This window comes from Kogia breviceps, chromosome 1 (genome assembly GCF_026419965.1).
Source record: "Kogia breviceps isolate mKogBre1 chromosome 1, mKogBre1 haplotype 1, whole genome shotgun sequence".
Lineage (NCBI taxonomy): Eukaryota > Metazoa > Chordata > Mammalia > Artiodactyla > Physeteridae > Kogia > Kogia breviceps.
In genome coordinates this window covers 26,034,993-26,059,369 of record NC_081310.1, presented here as the reverse complement: position 1 = coordinate 26,059,369, position 24,377 = coordinate 26,034,993, and the positions used below count along the sequence as shown (strand labels likewise).

Sequence of the window (24,377 nt, the reverse complement as noted above, 5' to 3'; positions counted from 1 at the left end):
GATGATTTATATTCTTTTGTTCTCACTCTTATGAAGCTCCCTACCTATGGATCATCCATTGGAGTATCTTTTTTTTTGGTGTGTTGGGTCTGTTGCTGCGCGCGGGCTTTCTCTAGTTGCGGCGAGCGGGGGCCACTCTTCATTGTGGTGCGCAGACTTCTCACTGCGGTGGCTTCTCTTGTTGCGGCTCATGGGCTCTAGGCGCGCGGGCTTCAGTAGTTGTGGTGCACGGGCTCAGTAGTTGTGGCTCGCAGGCTCTAGAGCGCAGGCTCAGTAGTTGTGGTGCCCGGGCTTAGTAGATCCGCAGCACGTGGGATCTTCCCAGACCAGGGCTCGAACCTGTGTCCCCTGCATTGGCAGGCAGATTCTTAACCACGGCACCACCAGGGAAGTCCCATGGAGTATCCTTTTCTAAATGTCCAGAAGAAAATAGAGGGTCCACATGTCCCAGGCAGGACCATCTAACCACAAACCTCGACCCTTAATCTTTCACCTCCAACTGCAGGCATTGCCACATGTGGGTGAGGAGTGACAGGGGCAATCCAACGGTGCTGGAGTGCTGGGGCGTGGCTGCCCGTACAGCCCAAGAAGAGAGCACAGGGGTCATGGGCAAGTCTCCGTGGCTCTAATGAAGCCAGGGTTGGGAGTTCACTTCCCGCTGTGGCCAGTCACCTGGGCTGTGTGTCACGGCCACAGTAGCCTTCTCTGGCACCAGCCAGTCATCCTCCACATGTCCGCCGTGAGTCAAAAGAGGCAAGAGATGTGGGTGACGGGCAGGCAGAGCGTCGTCCTGCACGTCACGGGGAGCGCTCGAAAGTGCGTCCCATGCACAGGGATGGCAATCCAGAGCGTTTACTGGTTTTGAGACTCGGTTTCCAAATCCCGGGTGGGTAGAGAGATACTTGGCGTTGGCTCTTTAGGGGCAGAGGTTTGGCGCTAATGGCTCTTTAGCGACAGAGGTGTGACCTTGGGCAAATCATAGCTTCTCAAACTCTGAGCTTCCATCACCAAGGATAAAGGTAGGTAGATCAATCTTGCAATGTTAAGGTACTAAGTGAGTGCAAGAAAATGTTTGCTATCTTCATAAAAGAAGTACAGGCTTTCAAGGTATAGTATCCTTCACCATTCTTTTTCAAAGAGAAAATTGTTTGCCCCAGAAGTAGCTTTCACTGAGTGCCAAGTTTCTTCATAGATTTTATCTAATTATCAACACATTTTCTTTTAAATTTTGTATATTTGTATCCAATTATCCAGGCAGATAGTTGAATCAATTCGAATAGTCCCCCACAGTTTATTATAAAATCAGAAGTCCCCCGGGTGTCACCTCCCTGTACCATTTCCTTTTTTTTTTTTTTTTTGTGGTACGCGGGCCTCTCACTGTTGGGGCCTCTCCCGTTGCGGAGCACAGGCCCCAGATGTGCAGGCTCAGCGGCCATGGCTCACGGGCCCAGCCGCTCCGCGGCATGTGGGATCTTCCCGGACCGGGGCACGAACCCGCGTCCCCTGCATTGGCAGGCGGACTCTCAACCACTGCGCCACCAGGGAAGCCCTTCCTTCTTTTAGAAGACAAGCGCTTTTAACTCTTCCAGATGGCGGCACAAGTGTAATAGTCTCATCCATGTTTCCAAGTAGCATGCTTATAATGCTGCTTCTTGATTTTCTGGTTTTGCTTTAGGCAAATATCTGATGACTCACTAGTGAAGAGGAGGAGTTAGTTCTCTCCCACCCCCTGCCACGTTCACGCAAACGCATTCTTCCCATCACCCTGTCCTCTTAATGTAGTTACGTGGTACTTTAAGAAAGAGCCATAGCCAGTGTTTTTGCTCTTATAATCATGGGAACCTAATTCCATTTATGGACTATGGCTAGTTTTCCTTTCATATCTGACTTAACAATTGCCTTTTATATTTGCTTAGTTTCATTATATCTAACACCATCCAAAACTAATCCCTGATTGTCTAAAACTCCTCTTAGAATGGTCAGATTTAGCAGATGTTCTTTGTGTGTGTGTGTGTGTGTGTGTGTGTGTGTAAAGATGTCTGTCCTGGAGCCTCCTGTTGTTTTCTAATGTGAGAGGTGCCACAGCTGTGGAGCTGCAGCTGCCTCCTCTTCTGTATTGACTCTCCTGTTCACTATGTCCTGCGGATTCCTTGGTTTGGGGTTTGGGGATTTTTGTAACCCTCCCCCTCCTCCTTTCCTCCCCCTGCTCCTCTTTCTTCTTCTTCTTCCACATCATCCAGTCACTGTCTGAGGAAGTGTGATGGCCAGTAAATATGATCCTGCATGTCTGAAAATGCCTTTCTTCTCCCTCACACCTGATGGATAGCTTGGCTAGGTCTCATCTGCCCTTTTTACTGAAGCTTTGGAAAGTCGAATGGTAAAATTATTTACCTAATTAGGGTAGAGAGGCAACCTAAACATTAAATCATTTCCCTTCTGTTTCCTGAATTCATCACGACTTTGCAAGAGGGTCCGTTTGGATTTGAAGCTTCTCAGAAACATTCATGTCGGTAAACAGTAGAGCTAGTGAGTCCTCTTGGTGAAGGCAAGAGAAGTGACAGTGCTTGCTGGACCAGCCCTGATGGGAGCCGGGTTCAGTAAAGGGGAGGATAAGAGCTCTTTTCTTTGTTTGTCCTTCTCTGTTAATGCCACGAGACAGCTCCACCCGATTTGGCAGGTGATGCAGCTGACTGGAGGAAATTTCATCTGCACAAAACAGAGAAGTCACTATGCAGGTAATTCTCTGTCTGGAAAGCATAGGTGATTATAGAAATTAACAGATCAGAAGCTTGGACACATGGACCAGAGCTTGGCAGACTCATCCTTTTACCTAAGCAGTCTTTTCATTAGTCAGGACTGTCAGTTGCTGGATCTCTCTGAGACCCTCTTGATTCCAATATCCATAGCTACCTGGTTGAACACAGGTGCTATATATAACTCTTGGAGTTAGCCAGCTAGGGCTGTGAAGACGGGTTTTGAAAACAAGAGGGCCGTGCTATGTCTCTGGTATTGTCATACTGAAGGTTCTTAACAGGACTTGAAATGCAGACTTTCTTTTGTCCCTTTCTGACTCTTTTGTAGAAGTTTCATGTCTGTTGGTTGACTCCAGATCCATGCGTGCCAAGAGAAGAAATCAAACCATGGAGAATCATGGAAAATTTTAAGTTTCCCTTTGTTTTTTATTTTTTGTTCTACATATGCCTAGAGTTAGCTTTAATAATCTGTCAGCCTTACAGGAGTTTCCTGTTTGCTTTCATATCAAATGTGGCTTTTATTCCTCATTTTCTCTTTATTTCCTGTAGGTGGATTACGGTGTTCCATTCTGTTCTCTGGAGCGGGAATTCCTTGCCTCCTTTTTGATCCCGTCATGCCTTTAGTGTTCATTTCAGGCCACAAGGATGCTTTCTCTTCAGAGAGAAAAAAGTCAATTTCCTCTGAGCCGAAGAATGGCCCAGGGTTTTTATTTGCCCCAAATTCTGGTTACACTTTCTTAATAAAGGAGCATTTTTGAGGTCTATACACCCTGCCCGGAACAACTACTTGTTCAATTTCAGTGCCAGACTCAGCTTTGGCCACAGCCTAGTCTCTTTTTTCTTAGTTGTCATTGTAGAACTAAGAAGTGTATTTTCTGATTGGCCAGTTTTGTCCCTCTCTTGTGTCCTCAGGCATCCAGATGCACCTCTGCAACAGAGAGCACTACGGCTACCTGCCCATCCCCCTGAAGCCCCATCAGACCCTACAGGAGGACATTGAGAGCCTCATCCATGTGCAGATAGAAGCAATGAGTGAGTGACCCAGGGGCCTGGTGGTGGTTCATGTATAAGGTTCATTGCCGCCGTGGGCATACCAGCCGCTTTTTCCCTCTCCCAGGAATGGAATCTCACAGCCATCAGTCAGCCTGGGCTGCAACATAGTTGTTCATTTGTTCATTCATTCTCAAACTTTTCCTATGTGAAATAGGAATATGACAAAGTCTTTGCCTTCAGGGAGCTTCCCTTCCACGTGGAGAGCTGGGGACACAGTAAATACATTTCACACAGTGTCCTAAGGGCTATAATGGTATTTTGTCTATGGTTTGAAAATCTAACTTTGTTGCTTTCTAATTATATGGCTTTGGGCAAGTAATCTAACCTCCTTAGTTGTGAAATGAAGATAAAACATCTAGGGTTTGGGGGCAACTTCCCCATGATATATGTAAAAAGTATACTAGCAAAAACAATAATTATGACTTCAACTTAATAATAGCTTATGGTGTAACAGATGCCATACTAAACATTTTTTGTACTTTGTCTCATTAATCCTTACAACAACTCAGTGAAAGGGGTTTTATTATTGCTCATATTAAAGATGAAGAAATTGGGATGGAGAGAGTTTAAGTATCTGCTAAATAAATGATACATTGGGATTTGAACCAACCTTGCTATCTCCAAAGCTCAGATTCTTAAACACTGTATCATATTGCCTCTGGGTCTGGCATGATGTCAGAACTGGTAAATGCTCAATGATCAGGGACTGCACTAATTATTATGTGTAATGTGCAGTGGTGTCCAAAGGAGAAAGTAACAAAAGCACTCTGCCTAAGAGAGGATGTTGGAAATGGCTACCCAAAGGAGGGAATATTTGCACTGAATTTTCATGCAGTATCTGAGAAACTCTGTTATTCATCACTAGAGCATAAGATGTGTGTATGTTGGCAGTTGGGGTGTATGTTGGGAAGCAGAGCTGGAAGGTAGGCAGGAACCCAGTTAGAAGGACCTCTAATGTATAAGAAGGTGTTTGGACTTTTCCTGAAGGGAAGGGAGATTTTAAAGAGATTTTACCAGCGAAATGTCAGGTTGAAAGGTTGAAATTTTGGGATTTAGAAAGGTCACTGTCATGGTAAGAGAAACACGGCTGAAGCAGCATGGGGCAGTGGGTGCTGGTCTTAGGTCAGAGGTGAAGAGACCATTTTGGACATTACATGGTAAACTAGGCAAAAGATGGTGAGGATCTGAGCTAGGGCAGGAGCAATGGGAATGGAGATAAACTTATGACATAGACTTGAAAGGACTTAGCCAAGAATTTGTGGATGAACAAAAGGGAGGCAGAGGAAACCTTGTAAATTCTGACTTGAATGTCTGGAATGACTGCAGGAATTTTGAATGCATGTAGATTAAAGGAGACATTTGCAAAGCAAAATCATGAGTTCATTTTTAGACCCATTGAGTTGCTTGTGAATATCTATTTCCTGCTCCTCACCCCCAGACAATAAATTCCTTGTTCATGTTAGTCTCAAGACATAGCCCATTCTCTGCCACCTAGTTGGCACCCAGTAAATATTTGTTGAATGAATGAATGAGTTTCCCAGTGGATAGATGAATCTGAAGCTTAAGTTCTATCAAGTCTAAAGATGTTGAGTTGGGATTTATCAACAAGATAATATGATATCACAGAATTTTAAGAAAACAGGAGCATGAGATATGGAAGGAAGTTCAAGTAAGATAAGGACTGAAAAAGAGTCCAGTGGGGTTTTTTCAGCTAATTTCCATAACAAGAATGCTTTCAGAAAAGGCTGACTTAGAATTTAAAGTGTTTGAGAAGTAATTAAAAAAGCAAGGACATAGAGAGAAAGCAGAATTTTTTCTTTTAAGAAACATGGTTAGGACCAGAAGGTAATACAATAATAATTATAAAAATACATCAGAAGATTCCTTTAAATAGCAAGCTCTCCTACTGTTTTTTGTTTTTTTTGTGGTTTTTTTTTCTTTGCTGTACGTGGGCCTCTCACTGTTGTGGCCTCTCCCGTTGCGGAGCACAGGCTCCGGACGCGCAGGCTCAGCAGCCGTGGCTCACGGGCCCAGCCACTCCGTGGCATGTGGGATCTTCCCGGACCAGGGCACAAACCCGTGTCCCCTGCATCAGTAGGCAGACTCTCAACCACTGCGCCACCAGGGAAGCCCTCTCCTACTGTTTTTACACAGTATTGTGTTTGCAAAACATCAGTCAGCCCAGTATATCAGGGACATATTGGTGGTGATGAACAAGGCATATCTGTAGACTATACCTGGGATGGAGAGCAAAGCACCCCTGACATTACAGCCTTTGTTGCTGATGCACATGATAGTTTGCAAGCCATTTGGTCTTTCCTGGTCTCAATGTCCCTGAGTCTGAAAACAGAAACGAGATCACTACTATTCTCTGTGAGTACAGAGAATAATAGAGATAATGGAGAAATAATAGAGTATTAATGATAGTATTAATACTCTATTAATAATAGAGTATAATAATAGAATAATAGAGTATTCTTGGGGGGAATGAGGATGGAATAATCAGCTGGTTCACTGGGATAGTATTTCTAGGACCAGCCCTTAGGAATTTCTTTTGTGAATTTCTTTAATACATAGTGTGTCTGCCTCTTCTCTATGTTCTAGACCCAGAGGCCAAGGGCAGTATCATATTGCCTTCTATCCCAATCACCTAGCACAGTGCCTGACATATAATTGGTAACGAACAAATATTTGCTGAATGCATGACCAGACAAGTGAATGAAAGAATGAGCAAATGAATAAAAACTGTGTTGCAAAGAACGTACAACATGAAGCCAGAATAATGGACTTGAACCCAGGCTGTATCATGTAGGAAGGGAGAATCAACCTCTCAGAGCTTTAGTTCCTTTATCTGTGGAGTGAGGATAATAACACTGACTTTGCAGGGTTGAGAGGAGCAAATAAAAGAATATACATCAACTCCATAAAACAAAGAGATGTTGCTACTATTAGGACTCCATTTAATGCTCGGTAATGTGTCTCTCCTTATCATCCCCATGCCATGGCTTTCAATCTTGACTCCAAGTAGACGTCAGCCCAGAGAGGCTGACCAGAGCCTTGCCTTCTCTTCTTTTCCCCCACAGAACTGAGAGCATAGAAAGTTCTCTGTACACAGAAACACACACACTGTCAAAATCAACTTTAATGATTACAAATATGTACAACACTATGCTAGGCAGGTAGATTTCATTTGGGAAGAACCTGTAATTTATAGCTGTCATTATTGATCCCCTATACACTCCAACTCTAGTGCGAGGCACTTTATATATGGAGTTTTATTTAATTCTTGTATTTACCCTCTTTAGTTATAATTTTGTTAAAATTTTAGATCCTGAATTTTAAAAGACAGAGCATAATTGGGATAATAAAATAATTGGAAAATAAACCTTTGAGGGTAATAATGCAGAAACACAAACTGAAGGCCTATGGAGGATTAAGAAAAGGCTGGTGATGATGAAATCAAAGCTGTCAAGTGTCCTCAGGAAAGATGAACTAGATGCTAAAAGCACTAGTTCATCTGGAACCCAATGGGCAGTTAAGAAATGGCTGCTAACAGACTGTACAACTGAAGCATTAGAAGAGACATAAAATTTATGTACAAACACTGAACGCCTACCTACAATGTATGAGTCACTCTATGAGGGTACTGGGGATTCACAACATTTTACAACCAATTCTGTTTTGGGTGTTTATATTTAACTAGGGAGACAGGACACATTTTAAAAAGACCCCAATGATGCAGTATATTGCTTTGTGAATGAGCAGTTATAAGGGCAGTAGGAATTTGGAGTAAGGAGAGATTGCTGTGGGCTGGTGTGATCTAGGAGAGCCTGACAGTTCTTAAGCTGGGCTTTGATAGAAGTGTGGAGTTTAAACAAAGGGAGTGTTATGATGAGGGCACTCTACGTAGAGGAAACAGACTGAACAAAGGCATTGTTCAGAAAGCATTCACACCCTGGTAGAGAGTAGGCTTTAAACAGTAGAAGGCAATAAAGTTTGAGTGTTGGAGTGGTTTAATCGTTATGATTCTTGAATGCTCAGCTAAAGTACAATGCCCATGCTAAAAGCAAGAAGGATGCAAGAAAGGCTTTAGAAGAGAGCATAAGACTATAAGTATTTATTAAACACATACTATGTTCCATGGATTGTTCATATGCTGGGGATGCAGCAGTCAATAAAACCAGCAGAAGCTCTGCCATCAAGGAATTTATATTCCAACACAGAGAAATATACAATATATCAAGGAAGTAGCCACATGAATATTTGGGGGAAGAGTGTTTCAAGCAGAAAGAACAGCACATGCAAAGGCTGTTAGAAAACAGCCTGGGGTACTCCAAGAACAACAGGCCCGTGTGTTTGGCATGTACAGAATGAGAAGTTGAGTAGGAGGTGGGGTTATGGTGGAAGAACTGTCCAGATCATGCAGAGCCTTGTGGCCACAATAAGGAATTTGGACTTTATTCTTTGGGTAATGGGATTGCATGTGGGTGGGGCAGGGAGAGTGGCCTGATGTGATTTATGTATTTAGGTAAATCACTCAGGCTGGGGTGTGGATACTAGAGTGTAAAGGGACCAGTATATCTCTCCTGGTGAGAGATGATGGTGGTTGGAATGCAAACTGTAGTAGGAAGGTGATGAGAGGCAGGTGGATTGGGGATATATTTGGGGGGTAGAGCCAACAGGATATACAGAGACCTGGATGCAGCCCATGAAGGAAAGAAAGGAATCAGTAATGACTCCAGGATTTGGGCCTAGTATACCATTTAATGAAATGGGAAAGGCTTTACAGGAAAAGACTTAGGGAGGGAAGTTGTGGTCATAGAAGCTTAAGATAATTATTAGACATCTAAATTGAAAGGTTAGGAGATATTTGGATATATGAATCTGGAGTTCAGGGAAGAGACTCCAGTTGGAAACAAAACATTTGAGAGTCATCAGCATTAAAAGGGTGTTTGAAGCCATGGAACAGTGTGAACTTGTTTAGTAGGAGAACGTAGAAAAAGAAGAGGAAAGAGTGGAGGACAGATCCCTGGAGGACACAAACAGCCAGAAAGCTGGAAGGAAAGATTAAGAAGTGTTTCAAGAAGGAACCAGATGCTGTTGAGAAGTGAAGTCAAATGAGGACACAGAACTGCTCACTGGTTCTCTCAAGGTAGAGATCTGTGATGACCTTGATAAGAACCACTTCAGTGCAAATGATTGGAATAAAGCCCATTGGAGTGGGCTGCAGAGAGGGCCATGGGGAGATGAGAAAGTGGACTCTTGTTGGCACGGGAATAGAGAAGTAGGGTAGTGGCTGTAAGAGAGTGACAAATCAAGGGAGAGGTTGTTTTGTTTCATTTTGTTTTGTCTTTTATGCTATTTCTGGGGTTTTTTAAGGGAGGATTTTAGCATGTTTGTATGCTGATGAGAAAAATCCAAAATATAGGGAGAATTTAATGATGTAGAAAAAAGATAATTTAAGATCCTTGAGAAAACAAGTTCTAGATAGAACAGGGAAGCTGTCGCAGATGGGAAGGCAGAATGTGTAGGCAGAGAGGCAGCTGGGTTTGTAGACTTGAGGTGGAAGGGGAAAAGGTAGATATAGTTTGGCTTTAAACATTTTCTCTATGACATATATAGTCCAGTCAACAGCTCAAGAGAGATGTTGAAGATTCCAGGAGAGAGAACAAGACATAAAATAGACCTCTCAGGAAGTGGGAAAATAAATTTACTAGGGAAGTATAGTTGCATCATCTGGCAGTATCGAGTGCCAATTTGACATCTGTGGCTATAATTTTGAAGTGACTCAGTCAACGCAGTTGTGTGAATTTCTTTCATAGTGTTCTTCTTGGTGCTAAGAGGACAGTCAGGTTTAACTAGGATTGGGGTTTTACCAAGCAAGATCAATAAAGGGAATCAAGGGTCTTACAAAGGATGAACCATGAAATCTAGGTTGGGTACTGATGAGAGTGGGAACAAGAAGGGTGTGATGGATGCAGACGTGGTAGTGGGTCACTGAAAGAATGATTGTTGGTTCTAGATTGTTGGTTGTTGGATGGATCACCATGTGGATGCTGAGGTTTCTAAGAACGATGGCAGGGACAGTGAAACTGTGAGCCAGAGGTTGGAGTCATCAGTGGCAGAGGGAACATGATTAGGAGGTACCGAGTGCTAAACTATGCTTCAAAGAAGCCAGTTTTTGAAGGATGAAAGAGAAACAGTTTGGAGTGAGTTGGGGGACATGAGAAAAATCAGCGTACACTCTGACAGCTGAAAGGGAGGCAGTGTCCTCAAAGGAAAGCCAAGTTTTAGTCAAAACAAAAAAGGCAAAGAGACATTAAGAAAAAGTGAAGGGACTGTAAATATCAGGGAGTTTGTGAATTTCAGACTGGAGTTTCTGAGATCAGAGAAGAGTTTGGGCTGGGTGGAGATGGGGTAATAACAACAATTTTTTAACATCTTTATTGGAGTATAATTGCTTTACAATGGTGTGTTAGTTTCTACTATATAACAAAGTGAATCAGCTATACATATACATATATCCCCCATATCTCCTCCCTCTTGCGTCTCCCTCCCACCCTCCCTATCCTACCCCTCTAGGTGGTCACAAAGCACTGAGCTGATCTCCCTGTGCTATGCAGCTGCTTCCCAGCATTTACCTATTTTACATTTGGTAGTGTATATATGCCCATGCCACTCTCTCACTTCACCCCAGCTTACCCTTCACCCTCCCCGGGTCCTCAAGTCCATTCTGTATGTCTGCATTTTTATTCCTGTCTGGCCCCTAGGTTCTTCAGAACCTTTTTTTTTTTTTTTTAGATTCCATATGTATGTGTTAGAATATGGTATTTGTTTTTCTCTTTCTGACTTACTTCACTCGGTGTGACAGTTTCTAGGTCCATCCACCTCACTACAAATAACTCAATTTTGTTTCTTTCTATGGTTGAATAATATTCCATTGTATATATGTGGCACATCTTCTTTATCCATTCATCTGTTGATGGACACTTAGGTTGCTTCCATGTCCTGGTTATTGTAAATAGAGCTGCAATTAACATTGTAGTACATGACTTTTTGAATTAATGTTTTCTCAGGGTACATGCCCAGTAGTGGGATTCCTGGGTCGTGTGGTAGTTCTATTTTTAGTTTTTTAAGGAACCTCCATACTGTTCTCCATAGTGACTGTATCAATTTAAATTCCCACCAACAGTGCAAGAGTGTTCCCTTTTCTCCACACCCTCTCCAGCATTTATTCTTTGTAGATTTTTTTGATGATGGCCATTCTGATTGGTGTGAGGTGATACCTCATTGTAGTTTTGATTTGCATTTCTCTAATGATTAGTGATGTTGAGCATCCTTTCATGTGTTTGTTGGCAATCTGTATATCTTCTTTGGAGAAATGTCTATTTAGGTCTTCTGCCCATTTTTGGATTGTGTTGTTTGTTTTTTAATATTGAGCTGCATGAGTTGCTTGTGTATTTTAGAGATTAATCCTTTGTCAGTTGCTTCCTTTACAAATATATTCTCCCAATCTGAGGCTTGTCTTTTCATCTTGTTTATGGTTTCCTTTGCTGTGCAAAAGCTTTTAAGTTTCATTAGGTCCCATTTGTTTATTTTTGTTTTTATTTCCATTTGTCTAGGAGGTGGGTCAAAAAGGATCTTGCTGTGATTTATGTCGTAGAGTGTTCTGCCTATGTTTTCCTCTAAGAGTTTTAGAGTGTCTGGCCTTACATTTAGGTCTTTAATCCATTTTGAGTTTATTTTTGTGTATGGTGTTAGGGAATCTTCTAATTTCATTCTTTTACATGTAGCTGTCCAGTTTTCCCAGCACTGCTTATTGAAGCGGCTGTCTTTTCTCCATTATATATTCTTGCCTCCTTTATCAAAGTTAAGGTGACCATATGTGCATGGGTTTATCTCTGGGCTTTCTATCCTGTTCCATTGATCTATATTTCTGTTTTGTGCAAGTACCATACTGTCTTGATTACTGTAGCTTTGTAGTATAGTCTGAAATCAGGGAAACTGATTCCTCCAGCTGTTTTTCTTTCTTAAGGTTGCTTTGGCTATTCGGGGTCTTTTGTGTTTCCATACAAAGTGAAATTTTTTGTTCTAGTAAAAAATGCCATTGGTAGTTTGATAGGGATTGCATTGAATCTGTAGATTGCTTGGGTAGTATAGTCATTTTCACAATGTTGATTCTTCCAATCTAAGAACATAGTATATCTCTCCATCTGTTTCTATCATCTTTAATTTCTTTCATCAGTGTCTTATAGTTTTGTGCATACAGTTATTTTGTCTCCTTAGGTAGGTTTATACCTAGGTATTTTATTCTTTTTGTTGCAGTGGTAAATGGGAGTGTTTCCTTAATTTCTCTTTCAGAGTTTTCATCATTAGTGTATAAGAATGCCAGAGATTTCTGTGCATTAATTTTGTATCCTGCTACTTTACCAAATTCATTGATTAGCTCTAGTAGTTTTCTGGTAGCATCTTTAGGATTCTCTATGTATAGCATCATGTCATCTGCATCAGTGATAGTTTTACTTCTTCTTTTCCGATTTGGATTCCTTTTATTTCTTTTTGCTATGGCTAAAACTTCCAAAACTATGTTGAATAATAGTGGTGAGAGTGGGAAACCTTTTCTTGTTCCTGATCTTAGTGGAAATGGTTTCAGTTTTTCACCATTGAGAATGATGTTGGCTGTGGGCTTGTCATATATGGCTTTATTATGTTGAGGTAGGTTCCCTCTATGCCTGCTTTCTGGAGGTTTTTTTTTTATCATAAATGGGTGTTGAATTTTGTCAGAAGCTTTTTCTGCATCTATTGAGATGATCATATGGTTTTTCTCCTTCAGTTTGTTAATAGGGTTTATCACATTGATTGATTTCAGTATATTGAAGAATCCTTGCATTCCTGGGATAAACCCCACTTAATCATGGTGTATGATCCTTTTAATGCTATGTTCATCAGTGATATTGGCCTGTAGTTTTCTTTCTTTGTCTGGCTTTGGTATCAGGGTGATGGTGGCTTCGTACAATGAGCTTGCGAGTGTTCCTCCCTCTGCTATATTTTGGAAGAGTTTGAGAATGATGGGTGTTAGCTCTTCTCTAAATGTGTGATAGAATTCGCCTGTGAAGCCATCTGGTCCTGGGCTTTTGTTCGTTGGAAGATTTTTTTTTGTTTTTTTGTTTTTTGCGGTATGCGGGCCTCTCACTGCTATGGCCTCTCCCGTTGCGGTGCACAGGCTCCGGACGCGCAGGCCTAGCGGCCATGGCTCATGGGCCCAGCCTCTCCACGGCATGTGGGATCTTCCTGGACTGGGGCACGAACCCGTGTCCCCTGCATCAGCAGGCAGACTCTCAACCACTGTGCCACCAGGGAAGCCTGTTGGAAGATTTTTAATCATAGTCTGAATTTCAGTGCTTGTGACTGGTCTGTTTATATTTTCTGTTTCTTCTTGGTTCAGTCTCGGAAAGTGGTGCTTTTTAAAGAATTGGTCCATTTCTTCCAGGTTGTCCATTTTATTGGCATAGAGTTGCCTATAGTAATCTCTTATGATCCTTTGTATTTCTGTAGTGTCAGTTGTTACTTCTCCTTTTTCATTTCTAATTCTATTGATTTGTTGAATCAAAGTCTTCTCCCCTGTTTTTTTGATGAGTCTGGCTGAAGGTTTATCAATTTTGTTTATCTTCTCAAAGAACCAGCTTTTAATTTTATTGATGTTTGCTATTGTTTCCTTCATTTCCTTTTCATTTATTTCTGATATGATCTTTATGATTTCTTTCCTTCTGCTAACTTGGGAGTTTTTTGGTTCTTTCTCTAATTGCTTTAGGTGTATGGTTAGGTTGTTTATTTGAGATGTTTCTTGTTCTTGAGGTAGGATTGAATGGCTATAAAGTTCCCTCTTAGAACTGCTTTAGATGCATCCCATAAGTTTTAGGTCATCATGTTTTCATTGTCATTTGTTTCTAGGTATGTTTTTGATTTCCTCTTTGATTTCTTCAGTGATCTCTTGGTTATTTAGTAGTGTATTGTTTAGCCTCCCTGTGTTTGTATCTTTAACAGATTTTTTCCTGTAATTGATATCTAGTCTCATAGCATTTTGGTCAGACAAGATACTTGATATGATTTTAATTTTCTTAAATTTACCAAGGCTTGATTTGTGACACAAGATGTGATCTATCCTGGAGAAGGTTCCATGAGCACTTGAGAAGAAAGTGTATTCTGTTGTTTTTTGATGGAATGTCCTATAAATATCAATTAAGTTCATCTTGTTTAATGTATAATTTAAAGCTTGTGTTTCCTTATTTATTTTCATTTTGGATGATCTGTCCATTGGTGAAAGTGGGGTGTTAACGTCCCCTCCCATGATTGTGTTACTGTCAATTTCTCCTTTTATGGTTGTTAGCATTTGTGTTATGTATTGAGGCACTCCTATGTTGGGTGCATAAATATTTACAATTGTTCTATCTTCTTCTCGGATTGAACCCTTGGTCATTATGTAGTGTCCCTCTTTGTCTCTTGTAATAGTCTTTATTTTAAAGCCTATTTTGTCTGATATGAGAATTGCTACTCCAGCTTTCTTTTGATTTCCACTTGCATGGAATATCTTTTTCCATCCCCTCACTTTCAGTCTGTATGTGTCCCTAGGTCTCAAGTGGGTCTCTTGTAGACAGCATATATACAGGTCTTGTTTTTGTCTCCATTCAGCCAGTCTGTGTCTTTTGGATGGAGCATTTAATCCACTTACAGTTAAGGTAGTTATCATTATGTATGCTTCTATTACCATTTTCTTAATTGTTTTAGGCTTGTTATTGTAGCTCTTCCTTCTCTTGTGTTACCTGCCTAGAGAAGTTCCTTCCTTCTCTTGTGTTTCCTGCCTAGAGAAGTTCCTTTAGCATTTGTTGTAAAGCTGGTTTGGTGGTGCTGAATTCTCTTAGCTTTTGCTTGTCTGTAAAGATTTTAATTTCTCTGTCGAATCTGAATGATATCCTTGCCGGGTAGAGTAATCTTGGTTGTAGGTTTTTCCCTTTCATCACTTTAAATATGTCCTGCCACTCCCTCTGTCTTGCAGAGTTTCTGCTGAAAGATCAGCTGTTAACCTTATGGGGATTCCCTTATATATTATTTGTTTTTTTTCCCTTGCTGCTTTTAATATTGTGTTTCTGTATTTAATTTTTGATAGTTTGATTAATATGTGTTTTGGCATGTTTCTCCTTGGATTTTTCCTCTATGGGACTCTGTGCTTCCTTGGCTTGACTATTTACTTTTCCATATTAGAGAAGTTTTCAACTATAATCTGTTCAAATATTTTCTCAGCCCCTTTTGTTTTCTCTTCTTTTTCTGGGACCCCTGTTAATCGAATGTTGGTGTGTTTAATGTTGTCCCAGAGGTCTCTGAGACTGTCCTCAATTCTTTTCATTCTTTTTTCTTTATTCTGCTCTGCAGTAGTTATTTCCACTGTTTTATCTTCCAGGTCACTTATCTGTTCCTCTGCCTCAGTTATTCTGCTATTGATTCCTTCTAGAGAATTTTTAATTTCATTTATTGTGTTGTTCATCATTGTTTGTTTGCTCTTTAGTTCCTCTAGGTCCTTATTAAACGTTTTTTGTATTTTCTCCATTCTATTTCCACGATTTGGGATCACCTTTACTCTCATTACTCTGAATTATTTTTCATGTAGACTGCCTAGATCCTCTTCATTTGTTTGGTCTGATGGGTTTTTACCTTGCTTCTTCATCTGCTATGTATTCCTCTGTCTTCTCATTTTGCTTAACTTACTGTGTTTGGCGTCTCCTTTTCACAGGCTGCAGGTTCATAGTTCCTGTTGTTTTTGGTGGCTGTCCCCAGGGGTAAGGTTTGTTCAGTGGGTTGTGTTGGCTTCCTGATGGAGCAGACTGGTGCCTGTGTTCTGGTGGATGAGGCTGGATCTTGTCTTTCTGGTGGGCAGTACCATGTCCAGTGGTGTGTTTTGGGGTGGCTGTGAACTTATTATGATTTTAGGCAGCCTCTCTGCTAATGGGTGGGGTTGTGTTCCTGTCTTGCTAGTTGTTTGGCATAGGGTTTCCAACACTGTAGCTTGCTGGTTATTGAGTGGAGCTGGGTTTTAGCATTGAGACGGAGATCTCTGGGAGAGCTCTCTCTGATTGATATTATGTGGGCCCGGTAGGTCTCTGGTGGACCAATGTCCTGAACTCAGCTCTCCGACCTAAGAGGCTCAGGCCTGACACCCAGCCAGAGCACCAAGACTCTGTCAGCCACTTGGCTCAGAAGAAAAAGGAGAAAAAATAAGAAAGAAAGAAAGAAAGAGAGAGAGAGAGAGAGAGGGAGAGGGAGAGAGAGAGGGAGGGAGGGAGGAAGAAAGAAGAAAGAAAGGAAGAAGAAGAAAATAAAATAAAGTTATTACAATAAAAAATAAATATAAATATTGTTAAAAATTAAAAAGTAAAAAAATAATAATAAAAAAAGAAAGGTGGAAAGAAGAGAGCAACCAAACCCAAAATCAAATCCACCAATGATAACAAGCACTAAAAATTATACTAAAAAAAAAAAACAAACCGGACAGACAGAACGCTAGGACAAATGATAAAAGCAAAGCTATACAGACAAAATCACACAAAGAAGCATACATATACACACTCACAAAAAGAGAAAAAGGAAAACAATATATTAAAAAAAAAGCAAGAGAGCAACAAAATCAATAAACAAATCTACCAATGATAATAAGCTCTAAATACTAAACTAAGGTAAACAAAAAACCAGAAACGAATTAGATGCAGAAAGCAAACCCCAAGTCTACAGTTGCTCCCAAAGTCCACCACCTCAATTTTGGGGTGATTTGTTGTCTATTCTGGTATTCCAGCGACGCACAGTACCTCAAGTTGATTGTGGAGATTTAATCCGCTGCTCCTGAGGCTGCACCGAGAAATTTCCCTCTGTTCTTTGTTCACACAGCTCCTGGGGTTCAGCTTTGGATTTGGCCCCACCTCTGCATGTAGGTCGCCTGGGAGCATCTGTTCTTCACTCAGACAGGAGGGGTTAAAGGAGCAGCTGATTCGGGGGCTCTGGCTCACTCAGGCTGGGGGGAGGGAGGGGCACGGATGCGGGGCGAGCCTGCGGCAGCAGAGGCCGGCATGACGTTGCACCAGGCCGAGGTGCGCCGTGTGTTCTCCCAGGGAAGCTGTCCCTGATCCCGGGACCCTAGCAGTGACGGGCTGCACAGGCTCCTGGGAGGGGAGGTGTGGATAGTGACCTGTGCTCGCACACAGGCTTCTTGGTGGTGGCAGCAGCAGCCTTAGCATTTCATGACCGTCTCTGGGGTCCACACTGATAGCCGCAGCTCGCGCCCGTCTCTGGAGCTCATGTAGGTGGTGTTCTGAATCCTCTCTCCTCATGCACCCCGAAACAATGGTCTCTTGCCTCTTAGGCAGTTCCATACTTTTCCCCAGACTCCCTCCTGGCTAGCTGTGGCACACTAGTCCCCTTCAAGCTGTGTTCACACAGCCAACCCCAGTCCTCTCCCTGCGATCCGACCGAAGCCCGAGCCTCAGCTCCCATATCCCGCCCGCTCCGGCAGGTGAGCAGACAAGCCTCTTGGGCTGGTGAGTGCTGGTCAGCACTGATCCTCTGTGCAGGAATCTCTCCGCTTTGCCTTCTGCACCCCTGTTGCTTTGCTCTCCTCCATGGCTCCGAAGCTTCCCCCCTCCGCCACCCCCCATCTCCACCAGTGAAGGGGCTTCCTAGTGTGTGGAAATGTTTCCTCCTTCACGGCTCCCTCCCACTGGTGCAGGTCCCGTCCCTATTCTTTTGTCTCTGTTTTTTCTTTTTTGTTTTGCCCTACCCAGGTACGTGGGGAGTTTCTTGCCTTTTGGGAGGTCTGAGGCCTTCTGCCAGCATTCAGTAAGTGTTCTGTAGGAGCTGTTCCACATTAGATGTATTTCTGATGTATTTGTGGGGAAGAAGGCGATCTCCATGTCTTACTCCTCTGCCCTCTTGAAGGTCCTCCTGTCTGAAATGATTCTTTTATGTTTATTTACCTATGTTTACATCTTCGGGTCCCATGTAATATTTCTGGTATATAATACATGGTCAGTGTACAAAAGTGGGGAAATTGGAGCCAAGGCACTTCCACTTCCCTCCAGGTGAGGAAAAAAGACCTCTGCAAGTTCCAGCTGCGGCTCCTATGGCAGCTGTCGCGGTGGCACTGGCTAACACTTTTAAAAGCACTCTTCATGTACTTGCTCATTTAGTACATTAGGAGCTGTATGGAAAATTAGGAGATGAATGACAGGAGCCTAGATCTTGTAAAGGTGATAGTAGTAAATGGGTTGTGAGGCATGAGGAGATTGGCTGTGCAAATCAGAGCATGAGGAGATGGGAAATCTTAGGTACCTCTTCTCAGTAATGACATTTTGAGGCAACAGAATGTCATGTAAAGTTTATTAGGAATATTGGATCTGAAGTCAGAGGATCTAAAACTGAGTTTCAGCTCTGCCAATCACTCACTATTTGACCTTGGCAAGTCTACATCTGGGTTGGTCTCAATTTCTATATCTATAAAAACAAACAATACCACCCCCCCCCAAAAAAAAGTGAAGATAAAATGACATGGTGATTATGAAATCAGTTAACAAATTGTAAAGCACTTAAGTGCCAAGTGTGACTGTTATGGTCAAGAACAGAGCTGTGCCTACGGAAGAAGGTTATTTTGGCAACAGTGTGCATAATCAGTTATAATGAGGCAAGACGAAGAGCATGCAAGTGTTTGAAAAATATTAAAATGGTCCAAGCATGTGAGTGAGGGAGGACCTGAGCTAGGGTGGTAGCTGCAGCCATGGAAGAAGTCCAGGAGAAACTATAAACAAGTGTTAGGATTCGCTCCAAGCACAATCTCTCAAATATATTTCTGGGCATGACTGGGCTGGTACATTGTACACTGGATGGTGTGTGCTCCAGTGTAGACCACAGAAAGAGCAACAAAGGAGCGAGAACTTACCTAACTGAGCTACTGTGAACCCAGTCCAGTTGCCCAAGGCCAACTTGATGCTAATGGCTACCAAGGTCTAGCTGTGGGGGTAGAGGAGAGTGGGGGTTAAGGGTTCAGGTGCAGGAGTCAGATCTAGGTTCAAATACCAGCCCTATGAGCTCTGTGATCTTGGGCATCTTATTTAAGTCTTTGTTTCCTTACCTGCAAAAATAGGGATACTCAGACCTATCCTGTGGTACATGTTACGAAGATTAAATAAATGTAATTACATATGTCAAGAGTGTAGCCCAGAGTGCAGTGAGTAGTAAGATCTCTATACCAATAGTTATTATTATTCCTAGATCTTGAAACTATCCTGGAGCCAGTGAAGCACATCCCAATTGGTGGTACGGTGAGGGACATGTATGGAGAGGGATTCAAAGAGGAACTGAATTAATTATGAATGATGGAGTCAGAAATGATCCCAGACAAAAGCTGGGATGTACCTAATCTTCAAGTCTGATGTCAGCAAAGATGCATCCCTTCTCCCCACATAGTAAGCTTCTTAAGTCTAATTAATATCATCTCCTGTTTTTCCCTATGGCTCAGCTCTACCTTCAGTGACAAAACCCAGGCCCGTGTCTCATATTTCTGCTCAACAGTGGTTTTCAGGACCAGCCACTTGTGGCTTTTGGGGGGATACTTGTCCTGTGAACACAATGACTACACATGTTTGATGGAAGCAAAGTGGCTAAAAGCAGACCCTTTGGCTGAACCGTTAAAGCCAGGCAGCCCATGTGAGTCCCAAACAGAGACCAACAGCGTGGAAAGGGTAACGCGAAATATACCCCCCTCCCAAGTCTAAGGCCCGATGAGAGAGGACCAGACAGCTCTTCAAACAACATGAACAGGAAAGAGCTGGTATTTTAAGATTTTTTTTTTCTCGTAAAAACCTAACGCTGTACATGGTGACCCCACAATCAACATTTGTTGATTTTAAAAGAAATTAATGGCGTGGGGTGGAGCAGGGAGGACCAAAATATTCTGGGCTGCTGAGGGAAACAGAAACACACGCACTGTGTACTCAGAGAAATGTGACGATTAGGGTCAGGATTGAAATAATAAGACCAACTCTTGTGTTTGGCTTAGGAAACCTGTTTCACTACTTTCTACGGTTTCACATCATTTGATCATAAGTGAAACTGGATGTCGTGGTTTCTCTTTAACATACCAGTGGAGGGTAAGTTAAACAAATAATACCCTTTGGACAGGATCTCAATCAGGACAGGTGATGTTATGCTGGAATGTCGAAGAATGCTGAAATCTCATTGGCTTCATACAACAATGGCTCGTTTCTTGTTATGCAAAGTCTACAGTGGTCCTCGTATCTTTCCTGGGCAGCTGTCCTCCACATGTTGGCACATCATTCTAGGCTGCTTCAAATTTTTGGCTTCTCCGTGTCAACATAGGCTGCTAAGATCATTGAGGTGGGGCTGGGGCAGGGGTGGGAGGAGGGTTTGGAGAGTTGAGTGACAGCAGCTCATGTGGCCATGACTAACCTGAAGGTGGAAAAGCCCCTCTCATATGCCTGAAATAGAGGGGAATGGATACTGGTGAACAGTAGCAATGGCCATCAATTATAGTTCTTCAAACAACCCAGTTACCAGCTCTCACTTAACATTTTCCTTGTATTACGTCTTCAAGGAAAACCAAGTGAGTACTTTGAGTTTGTGAAATACTAAAAATTTTCAAGACCTTCTCAGGTTCTTTAATCAATATTACTTCCAACCTTTAAAATATATAGTTTTTAAAGAAAGCGTTTTTAGAGTATGAAATAAATAAAACTTTTATTACTTGAGATGCAACACCCCTCCCATCTGGAAACTTCCTTGTTAGCCCTCTACCAAGTTCTGGGATGTGGACTGGGCCTTGGAGGTGAGTTTGCGTTAAAATAAAGGACCTTTTGAGTACCTGTAGCTAAACCTGCCTGGATGGGATTTTAAAATAAAATAGTCCCAGAGTTTTACAATCTTAAACATATAGAAAAAAATGCATTCTTTAGAAAAAAGTCCAGCCTATTTCTGAGCTCTGTCATCAGGGGCCACTGTGAGTAGTAGCTAGGAGTTATTGAGCATTTACTGTGTTCATTTACTGTGGCTAATGCTTTGCATGTAGGTCTCATTTAAATTTTATAACACTCTAAGAGATACACTTTTATTATCCTGATTTTACACACAAAGAAGCAGGCTTAGAGAGGTCACCTATCTGCTCCAGACCTTCACAGACCAAAGTTTGGACCCAGGTCATCTGACATTAGAGCCCTCACCCTAAATCATTACCCTAGACTACCTTTCAAATGCTCTTAAAATAGGCCTTGAGGGAAATGGAGCGAATACTGCAGTCTGCATATAAACAGGTGCTCTCAAAACCAGCGTTGTGACCATCTGGGGTTCTTATATAGCCACTCAGTCCTAGAAAACTGCTGAGCAGTTAGTTATCCCCTGCCCTGAACGTGCAGGCTGTGTTTCTAGAGGTCAGGCCTGTGGTTGGAATGCTGTTCTCTGAGCCTCTCACTAACAAAGCACTCTGTGTGTTTCTCATGTCTTCCAGTTGACCATCCTCCAATGGAACCTTCCCAGTTCGTCTCAGTTGTCCCTAAATATCCAGACAAGATGGGATTCGATGAGGTAGGAAAGGTGTCTGTGTGTGTGTGCACGTGCACATGTGTACATCATGCTCATATGTTTGTATCAGAACACAAGCCTGATCACACGACTGGGAGCCAGCCAGACCAGCTTGGCTGCTGAAAAGAAACCAAGGTCTTGGAAAAGGTTCTCAGTTTTTGTTGTGCCTCGGTTCACTTATCTTAAAAAAGGAGCATCGTGGTAAAAGTAAATTAATGATTGAGTCAGAAAGACATTACTATTTAGTCATGAAAGTGATATTTTCTAGATATTGCCACATTTTATCAAGATTCAAGGGTAAGGTAAAGAAGATATATATTTTAGGTATTGGAGGACTTTAACTTTATTCTGAGTAAGTGGAAACCATTCTGGAACATTCTTTGCTTTATTTTCTCTCTGCTGTTTTTCCATGGGAAAAGATTGGAGGGCAGAGTTTAGAAGACAAAGAAAAAGTGAAAAAAGAAACCTATTCTAAAATTCTCCCTTTCGGCAGGCAAGAACTTCATAATAGTGCTCTGAGAGTCATATTTATTATTAAGTTTCAATTGTATAAAGAGTGAAGCAGAAATATAAAGAGATGCCTTTCTTAGTAATATGCACAGCAGATACTTGGTGGGACCAGAATTGTGACTCCAAATCACTGAATCCTTCATGGGTCCCTCATGTCACATAACTGCTGATCAGTGTTCAGGAGCTTGGTGGTCTAGAAGCTAGGACAGTGCCTCAGGAATTCACAAACCGCAACCGAACTTTTCTGTGAATTTTGGATATGTTATAAGCCAAGCTTTGTGCTGCATGCTCATTGCCACTGATTAATTGAAAGAAAATGCCTTGTTTATCGCCCTGTACTATGTCATACAGGTCCTCAAAGTGCAGCCATCTTAAATTGCTGCTGGAACTGGAAATTGGGATTTATTCTATAAAATTTATTTGCAGGCAGACTTCAGGAATGGAAAGGAGTATTTCATGCATATTAAGTGGAAAGGAATTAGCAGCTATTATGATATTTCCACAGAGGGCAGGATGAGACAAGATGATTTTAAGTGTGGTAGAGAAGAATTAGACTAAAATGTACATAATTTTATAAACAATCAGGGCTGCAGAAAAGTTGGACCACCCCAGGCACTGAACCCACTTCCACATATTACCACAGCTTTCCTTCCCTGCAGCTCTGACCAGCCCTCAGGTCTCCAGGTAAAAGAACCCAAGGGTCTTTACGTATATTCATTTTTCCCATTTTAAACACATTCCAATGAGGATCAAATCAGAGTAGTTACGATGGGACAAAAGCAGGATCTTCTAGCTCTGGTCTTCCATTTGGAAGGACTGGGTCACTCTTAGGAGCCTTCTGGAAAAGACCAACTCTGTAAAGGATGCAGATAGAGGGACTCTACTCTCCTGAACCCTGGCAGTCATCTCTCTGTTTGCAACAGAGATAGGATAGTGGAAAAAGGGATTCTCAGGGGCCTTTTCAACCTTCCCAGTACTCTGTGACCTTGTCGGTGGTGTCTGGGCTGCATTCGGCTGTGTGGCTTTTTGTTTGTTTACTATTCACTAAGTATGAGCAAGCCGTCTGTGTTTTTCCTTCATGGCTGCAATTTTTATTGCACTTGTCCTCGCAGGAACCGGGACGGGATTGTTGTTTACTAAAGTCTTCCTAGACTAGAGGTCTTGGATCTGAGGGGACTTTTTGTGGCATTTCTGTTAATTTTTTGTTTTTTGTTTTGTTTTGCTCTACTGGAGTGACCTCAGGTAGCTCCGTGTGAACACATGAGAAAATGCCCATTCCTTTCCCTAGCCTTAAAATTGGGAGATAGAACATGGCCCATCACAGTATGTATGATTCTAAACAGGAAGAAAATGAAATATAAATGAACATGACTCATTAACTCTTAAAATCCCAGGTAACAAGGCAAACAATTTCAGTCACCACAGAAATTGTTTTTTAAAAAATATTTGCCCGGTTAGATAAACAACGGAGGTGATGAAATCATGACGTACCTAATCCACTTTGCTCTGATTCAGATAGATGATTTCTTCAAAGAGGACATCTTGCTCCTCCATCAGTTCTTTGCCCAGAGCTGTATAAACGGATAGAACTGAGAATATTTTGTAAGAAAGAGTTGAAGTTTTAGTTAATTTAGCTTTTGATCCGGTAAAACACATAGCATCTCGATGATTACATTCAGAACGACTGTGTGAACCACAGCTTAACCCCCAGTAGAGTCTAAACTCCAGCCTGCTTATAAGACATAGTTTCTTCCTTACTCTAGACAGCATAAAGCAAACTTTATCCTAAACCACGTATCGTAGACATTTTCATCTGTACTGGTCTTGAGAGACGAGGTTGTTCAACTCCCTCTTTTTACAAACAAGGGAACTGGACCCTGGAACATTAAACGTCTTCCTCAAAGTCATCTAGGTGGGTCGTTAGGATGAAGCCAATGTCATCCAGCTTATTCCTGGAGGGTTCTCCTGTCTCATGTTATTCAGTATTTCTTTCTGGTAGCTGAAGTCTCCCTCTCTTGCAGGACTAGTTTAATGTACAAAGTGGGTTTATTACTGCTTGTAGAAAAGAACCTTATTATTTTATTTTATTTATTTATTTTTTTTTTTGCGGTATGCGGGCCTCTCACTGTTGTGGCCTCTCCCGTTGCGGAGCACAGGCTCCGGACGCGCAGGCTCAGCGGCCATGGCTCACGGGCTTAGTTGCTCCGCGGCATGTGGGATCTTCCCGGACCAGGGCACGAACCCGTGTCTCCTGCATCGGCAGGCGGATTCTCAACCGCTGCGCCACCAGGGAAGCCCGAAAAGAACCTTGTTAAACACATAGATTCATGAGCCTTTGGGTACTTCTATGGCTCCTTAAATCTGGGAATAATCAGGCCAGCCTCATTATCTGTGTAACTCCCTGCAGTAGCCTCAGGATATGTGTGTGTTTAG

The 24,377-nt window shown here is 42.1% G+C and overlaps 1 protein-coding gene across 3 annotated transcripts in view; it reads left to right on the top strand.

Annotated features, from left to right (window-relative positions):
• COLGALT2 (collagen beta(1-O)galactosyltransferase 2) overlaps window positions 1-24,377 on the top strand; it is a 133,349-nt gene that overhangs the window by 83,448 nt on the left and 25,524 nt on the right. For 2 of the 3 annotated variants that reach the window (XM_067029329.1, XM_059075017.2), the window contains exons 6-7: window positions 3,666-3,785; window positions 21,361-21,437. In XM_067029329.1, coding sequence (XP_066885430.1) covers window positions 3,666-3,785; window positions 21,361-21,437 — 197 coding nt within the window. The remainder of the gene's footprint in view (window positions 1-3,665; window positions 3,786-21,360; window positions 21,438-24,377) is intronic. The other variant, XM_067029320.1, reaches the window with a different exon arrangement.